Source organism: Mastomys coucha, unplaced genomic scaffold (genome assembly GCF_008632895.1).
Source record: "Mastomys coucha isolate ucsf_1 unplaced genomic scaffold, UCSF_Mcou_1 pScaffold7, whole genome shotgun sequence".
NCBI lineage: Eukaryota > Metazoa > Chordata > Mammalia > Rodentia > Muridae > Mastomys > Mastomys coucha.
In genome coordinates, this window is record NW_022196913.1 from 28300412 (window position 1) to 28307880 (window position 7469).

The 7469-nt window shown below is 43.0% G+C and overlaps 1 protein-coding gene across 11 annotated transcripts in view; it reads right to left on the reverse strand.

Moving 5' to 3' along the window:
• The window catches only part of Carmil1 (capping protein regulator and myosin 1 linker 1), a 276607-nt gene that overhangs the window by 94530 nt on the left and 174608 nt on the right, over positions 1 to 7469 (reverse strand). For all 11 annotated transcript variants that reach the window (XM_031358897.1, XM_031358895.1, XM_031358896.1 and 8 more), the window contains exons 13-15: positions 6454 to 6557; positions 2661 to 2738; positions 2454 to 2530 (exon numbers count right to left, since the gene is read on the reverse strand). In XM_031358897.1, coding sequence (XP_031214757.1) covers positions 2454 to 2530; positions 2661 to 2738; positions 6454 to 6557 — 259 coding nt within the window. The remainder of the gene's footprint in view (positions 1 to 2453; positions 2531 to 2660; positions 2739 to 6453; positions 6558 to 7469) is intronic.

A 7469-nucleotide genomic window follows, 5' to 3' on the forward strand; every position in this document is an offset into this window, starting at 1 on the left:
AAGACAAAGTGGGAAATGAAGTGGCTGGACGGTGCTTCTCTTGCTATGTCAGTCAACGTGGATCAAACCCGTTGAGTCAAACCCGTACTCTAACAGTTTGCAATGGAATAGGCCTCAAGCCCCCACAGTGCAATGTGCAGATTTAGCTTGGTACACTCTCTAAGAATCCAGAATGGCTCAGCAACGTGGAGCAATTAGCTGATGCCCGTGATGCCACTTAGATGATTACAAGTCACACAGAAGGCAGCAGGCATCTCAGGGGTCTGCCACATAATATGTAACAGCCTTTTACATGAGCAGAGGTCTTTAAAAAAAAAAAACAGTGGTACTTGAGCGCTTTAAAAGCAATGTCTTAAAATGTGACACTCTCCAGCTACTTGCAAAGGAAAATGTAAACCATGAGAATTTTTACCTAAGAAGACAAAAAGTCAGACTAGGAATAAACAGAGTTCTGGTGACATGACATTAGATATCTCAGAGAGCTATTTCCAGATGTGTATATTGTATATTGTGTATTTTGGTAAGCAAATGTGGCTTATATTGTTGTTTGGATATACTTCTACTCCTAATCCTCTAACTTGCGTGTTGTTTTAACATTCCCTAACATTCTCTGTCCCTTTATAAGGGGCAGTGACCATTTACCACTCCAGTGACAGGTGGCTTGGTCCTATGAGCCTCTGTGACCAGTGGCATGTGAAAGGACCTGATGTGACTCTCAGAAAGCAGCTTTCTGAGCCAGGACACACATCGCCAGGATCGTCCTGCCCTCTGTTACATCTTCTGGATATAGGATGCTTCCTCTCAGGCTGAAGGTGACACGGCCAGCCCGCTTGGGACATGCAGACAACCCAGCCTCCCTGATGGGCACAAATATGAAACTAGTTGTGAACAAAATCTGACTCAATTGGCTAACAATCTATACCTCAGTACAAACTCACTAATTTTAACAGTGACCAAGGGCTTTCCAGGAGTCTATTTAAGCTAGGTGCTGGGTAGTAAAAGATTAATCATAATCTTTCACCCTGACGACAAGGCACTGTGTTAGCACTACTCCACTGTATGTAAAGAACAGGGCCACTGAAGACCAATCATGGCAGAATTCACAGCGGCTGAACTCAAAAGAGCTGATTATACAAAAACCTTTATAAGATGAGCTGTCATCCTGTAATTCAGTTCCTCAGTCAATTACAGCTCTGTCAAACTGAGCCTTCGTGACCTGCCTCTAAACAAGACAGGACAGTCTGTATGAATACTTTCTGCCAGACTTGACATTCTCTAACTACACTCTGTTGAGGAACCTGAAACATATTTTTGGTCTGTAAAGGCTCCTCTCTCCCTCTCTCTATTTTGTTTTGCTTGTTTGTTGGAGACAGAGTCCTGTGTAGTCAAGGCTGTTCTCAAACTCACTATGTAAATTAAGGATCACCATGAACTCCTAACTCTCTAGCCTCTGCTACCTGGGATTATGCATATATGCTTCCCTATGGGAGACTCTTGAAGTAATGGACTCAAAGTATTTAGAAACACGCTGGCATATTTTCAAGGCACTGAATAGAATAAAGCATGCCACCCACCTGAATTTTCTAAATAAGTCAAGTTACTCCCTTGAATATATAAGGCTTTTAAAAGACTGACTAGGAAATATGGAGAAGGAACTGTTATTAGGCAATACCTCAGATGATCAAAGAGTATAACATATACAATGCAATTGATGCCATGAGCTCATGATCTTACACAACGAGGGCTGAACTGGACTAACGTACAGGATGGCCATGAACACTGCATCCTGAGAGGAGCAAGTGCCTGTCATCACTCTCTCCCTGCAAAGCAGCCAATATTTATGAGTGCTCGCTGCTTCTAATGTACTGTGTCAGCAAGCTTAGCTCTAAAGGTAGAACTAAGTGGCTGTACTTAGCCCTCACCTCCTGCGAATCACAAACACGAGCTCCAGGGTGACCATTCTTCTTTGTTCTTGAGGTTGTTCATATTAACTTCTAACCTCATCACTGAGAAGAAGCTGTCGACAGAGTACTTGTCCACATATGTGAAACTGCACACTATCACAGAGCTCAGAGAAGCAGGCTAGTTAGAGACAAGCCCCTTAAAGCCTGTGTTGCAACAAAAACCTCAAACTTTCAAGGCCCCAAATGTATAGCTATGATTTAAGACTCATTTAAGATTTATCTTTTGTGTATAACATTGCCTTTCCAAGGCAGGCACGGTGGGTCTACAAACCCGTAATCCCAGTTGTAGGAAAGCTGAGGCAGGAAGATTGGCTGAGTTTGAAGCCAGGCTATAGTGTGAGGCCCTGTCACAACAACAACAACAACAACAACAACAACAACAACAACTTCTTCTTCTTCTTTTATCAGTCACTCTGTGTTCATTATCCTTACAACCCTTCCCAGAAGAAGAGACTCTAAGGCCACAATGGTAGCAGGGGACAGCCATACCTGTGAGAGAAGACAGCCCTGGAGAGATTGAGCACGGCGAGACACTGAAGGCACCCCCGGAGGAGAGCACTACACACCTGAGGAAGAAATGGGACCTTAGCGCTTTTGCATAATCCTAGGTCCATGAGAATACTGCACTCAAGAGCCAGGCCTCCATCCCATCAAAAGAGGCATTCAGAGAGGCAGAGAGTAAGAAAGAGGCATTACCATCTCCAGAGAACATTCTGTATTTGATAGATCCAGATGAACAATAGTGTTGGGCTGGGCCAAAAAATTGTACATGTGCTGGAAAGGAACAAAAAGTAAGTGAAGGTTAGGCTCCGGAGAGATACAGGCAAGTCAGCGCTTCAAAACAGTCACCCACATGCCCCGGACCTTCTCTGCTGTTTCTCAGGAAGGCCTGCAGACGTTTCTGTTACTCTATCTCCTTCCCTAGGGGGCAAGAACCCAAAGCGGGGCTGGAGAGATGGCTCAGCAGGTAAGAGCACTGACTGCTCTTCCAAGGGTCCTGAGTTCAAGTCCCAGCAACCACGTGATGCCTCACAACCATCAGTAATGAGATCTGACGCCCTCTTCTGGTGTGTCTGAAAACAGCTACAGTGTACTTACATATGATAAATAAATAAATCTTTGAAAACAAAAAAACCCAAACGGTGCTTAAAGTAAAATTGCAAAGGCAAACAAATACAACCAAGAGGAAACTCACAGCCATACACCCCTCTCTACACATGACCTTGGTTTCTTAACTAGTTTGTTTTTTATTCTGTAATTTGAGCATTGGTAATTAACTTTAACTCCTAAATCTAAAACACCCTGTGAATTGCAGTCGCCCTATCAAAATCTAAATCACTGTTCAAAGTGTTGAGAAAAGCGCTATTTGCACTGGAGCTGTAGATGGTCTCAGGCTGTGCTCTCTTCTCCCAAACATAATAACGTTTTCCTGATCTTTAGAGACTTCTAAAAATCTAACACAACTGTCCTGATGAAAATATTAGGAAAGCAAAGCCAAAAGAACTCAAAATTCAAGTACTGCGTACGTATATTTGTTTGGGTTGGTGGGCACTACAATGCCTAGAACTTCCTAACTTCAACAGCCCTGCATGGAAACAATCAAATAAATCCCTCTGATGTCTCTTAATTTCCCCAATGAAAACAGGAGCCAGAGCTCTCCAATGGTACAGTCCAAGTTTCCTGCCCCAGATGACAATCTTCACTTCTCTGCTTCCCTGGGTGCCACCAGTTACTTCACACACACACACACACACACACACACACACACACACACACACACACACACACACACACACGCCTATGCTGACAGAGCCTCATTCCTCAGCCAACACTCCTGAAATGCTGTAGTGTGACTCTATGGTACTTCAGAAAAATTCCTCACCAGCAAAGAACTTGAAAGAACATAAAACTAGCTGTATATACTTTGGAGTAACCAGGGGCCCAGGACCAATTTCTGGTTTAGCAAAAATATGCTGCCTTCATTCACACGGAGTCCCTTAGGTTCTGGATCGGTGACCTACCTTCCTTAAGGCATTTTATTTTGGTGTAGTTTTGCTTCCTTCTACCAGCAGGGGGAGCTCTTCTCCCCTGAAGTAGTGAGGATGCCCTTTGCACGTGGATTTCCCAGAAAGCACAAGGTCAGGTCTGCTGAAGTCTCTAGAGTCTTGGTGTGTCCTTGGCTGGGAGCCCACGTTCACTCAGCCCCCACTGCACTCCACTGTACCCAGAGGCTAACTGGAACAAGCTGTACCCCTTGGACCAGGAAGTGCAGAGATTTTTATTCATGTTCCTACTAGAGATGAGTCTTATCAAATCTCGGCCTCTTTTTATTTGCCTTTGCTCTTGTTTCATTTATTTTATTTTGAAATATTTATTTTATGAGTATGCAGATGAGTGTTTGTATGTGCACCATATTCACACACACACACACACACACACACACACAGGAACCCACAGAGATCAGAAGAGGGCATCAGATCCTCTGAAACTAGTGTAATAGGTGCTTGTGAGCTGCCCTGTGGGTATAAACCTAGATCCTCTGCTAGAATAGTAGGCACAAATAACCCCCGAGCCATCTCTCCAGCCCCTATTTTATGTTGTGAGACTGGGTCTTATTCTGTAACCCAGGCTTGCCTGGATCTCACTTTGTAGCCCAGGCTGACCTCGAGCTCATGGCTATCCTCCTGTCTCAGCCTCCTGAGTACTAAGAATGTACTGTATCCCACCTCATTCACCCTCCCTGCTAGCCCCCCACTGTGCTACCACACAAGCTGTGGTCTTTCCCATGGAGCTCCTTGCTCTATCTTGGGAGGAAGTGGGTTTAAGGATTATCAGTGACATGGACACTAGAGATGAAAAATGGGAAGTCAAGAGACAGCAAGAAACAAGCTTTGTTCATTGATTTCAAATGTGTGTGTGTGGGGGGGGTGACTTAAATAAACACACACACACACACACACAGCTTGCATTGACCCAGCCTTATTGATAAAGTAAAACAAAATAAATGAAAACAGATTCCAGCATTTCTCAACTCTGTGACATGGTTATTGTGGTTTGAATAGGTTTGGCCTCCCTGCACTCCATGTTTGAGTGCTTGGCCCATGCAGAGTGGCACTATTAAGAGGTATGGCCTTGTTGGAGAAAGTGCAAGACTGTAGAGGCAGGCTTTGAGATCTCACATGTTCAAGCTTTGCCCAATATGAAACACAGTCACCTGCTACCTGTAGATCATGATGTAGAACTCTCAGTTCCCTCTCCAGGACCATGCCTACCTGCACGATACCATGCTTTATGCCATGATGATAAAGAACTAAACCTCAGTAACTGTAAGCCAACGTGAATTAAGTGTTTTCCTTTATAAGAGTTGCTATGGAAATGGTGTCTAGTTACAGCAACTGAAATGCTAAGACAGAAGTATACAAATGAAGGCTCTTTCCAAATGCCCACTATCTGCAGGCCCTGTTGGCAAAGGGAGATTTCTCCTAAACTGTGACTGCATTAAACTATAAACTACATAGTGACCACAAGGGACCATTTACCACAGAATGAGCTAATAACTACCCCCAACAACACCAAGTTCTAGCAAACATTTATATTACTATTCATGGCCATAAAATATCATGTTAGAATTAAGGGGATTCTTTTTTTTTTTTTTTAAGATTTATTTACATGAGTGTTCTATCTGCGTCTATACCTGCATACCAGAAGGGGGAATCAGATCCAAGTTTAGATGGTTATGAGCCACTATGTGATTGCTGGGAATTGAACTGGGGACCTCTGAAAGAGCAGAAAGTGCTCTTAATTGTTGAGCCATCTCTCCAGCCCCTGGAATAAGTAGCCCAGATCCAACCTACCTACCTACCTACCTACCTACCTACCTATCTATCTATCTATCTATCTATCTATCTATCTATCTATCTATCTATCTACCTATCTATCTACCTATTTTGCCTTTACAACCAAACTCTAATGAGTAGCTCCTGATTACTTTTATCTTATTTATGGAATAGTCTATGATTGGGGTTATCCTAATGGCCCCTTCTAATAGCAACATAAATAAACAAACAAGAAATCACAAACATTAAAAAAAAAATTGAGGTTTGTACCCTCAATCTCAGCACTGGAGAGGATGAATTAGGACAGTCTCTGTGGGCTGGAGGCCAGCCTGGCTTACTACATAGTGGGTTCCAGGCCGACGCATTCTCTCAAAACAAACAGCACCTGCATCCCAACAACACTACTTAATGATGAAATGGCATTTCCAAAAAGGATTTGAACCTCAGCATCATTAAGTGAGAAAACAACTTAATTATGGCGACAGGCAAATTCAATTAAAGCAGCCTCTGGAGTTTTCCCGACACTTCACTAGCTTTTAATGTGGTTGTAGAACATGTTAGAGGGCCAGGCTGGGACAGTAGGGTGAGAAATGATGGCAGGCTTTCTGAAAATGGTCGCTCCAGGGGCTGGGCTGGGCGAGTGGAAAACTTACCGAGAGGTCATCTCCACGGAGGGCATTCCCTGAGAGGTCCAGGTGGGCGAGGGCAGAGGCAGTCAGAGGGTTGGCACTAAGGGACTGACAAAGGCTGTTCACTCCTGCAACCAGAGAAACTATCAAAGCTCAGCATCCACTTTCAGAAACAAAATGAGGCTCCTGAGTTCCCACAATCAGCCCTGAAATCAAATACAACTGCCAGACAGAGGGGCCAGAGCTCTGTCCTGGGAGGGGACCACTGATTGTGGCTCCCTTGACAACCCCTGGGGAAGCCAGACAGCTCACAGACAGCCTGCACTTTAGTCTTCAAATTTATCCAAGAACAGAAAGTGTTTTACATTCAAGTCCCAGAGTGACAAAAGCCATCTAGCTGATGATTTTGAGCCTACACTTAATCATATCAGATGATTCTGGACTTAGCAAATAGTATTTAAATGATATGTATACAAATACTGGGCATGCTTAAGTATTGGAAACTTGATAGAGGAATATACTGCTCCATTTAAGTGCCTATAATATATATATACATATATATATATATTTGTACATATTTATACAAATAGATTATATTTATATGTATTACATGAAAGTATATGCTATATCTATTTATAGCATAACCATATATATTGTAAATATGTATAAATAATATCACACACATACATATATATGTATACAGAAATAGAGATGTTTCCAGTATTCTTTGTTGAAAACCCAACATACACTAGACAGAAGTGTCTGAGACTCAAAGCTATCACCTGGCCATCTACAGGCTAGCTCAGTGGCAGACAAAGACAGGTCAACACAGGGAGCTCTCATTCCTGTGGGCTATGCATCTGTGGTTCAGGGGACCATCACAGAAATGCACTTTTTTTTTTTTAAGTTACAGTTTAGATCTGCCATCTAGCACTACAGAGGCAGAGGTAAACAGTTAAAAAGGAACCTGAACTATAAAACTACATTGTTTAAGGCAAGACCAGGCTACATGAGACTGCCAAACAAAACAAAACAAAACA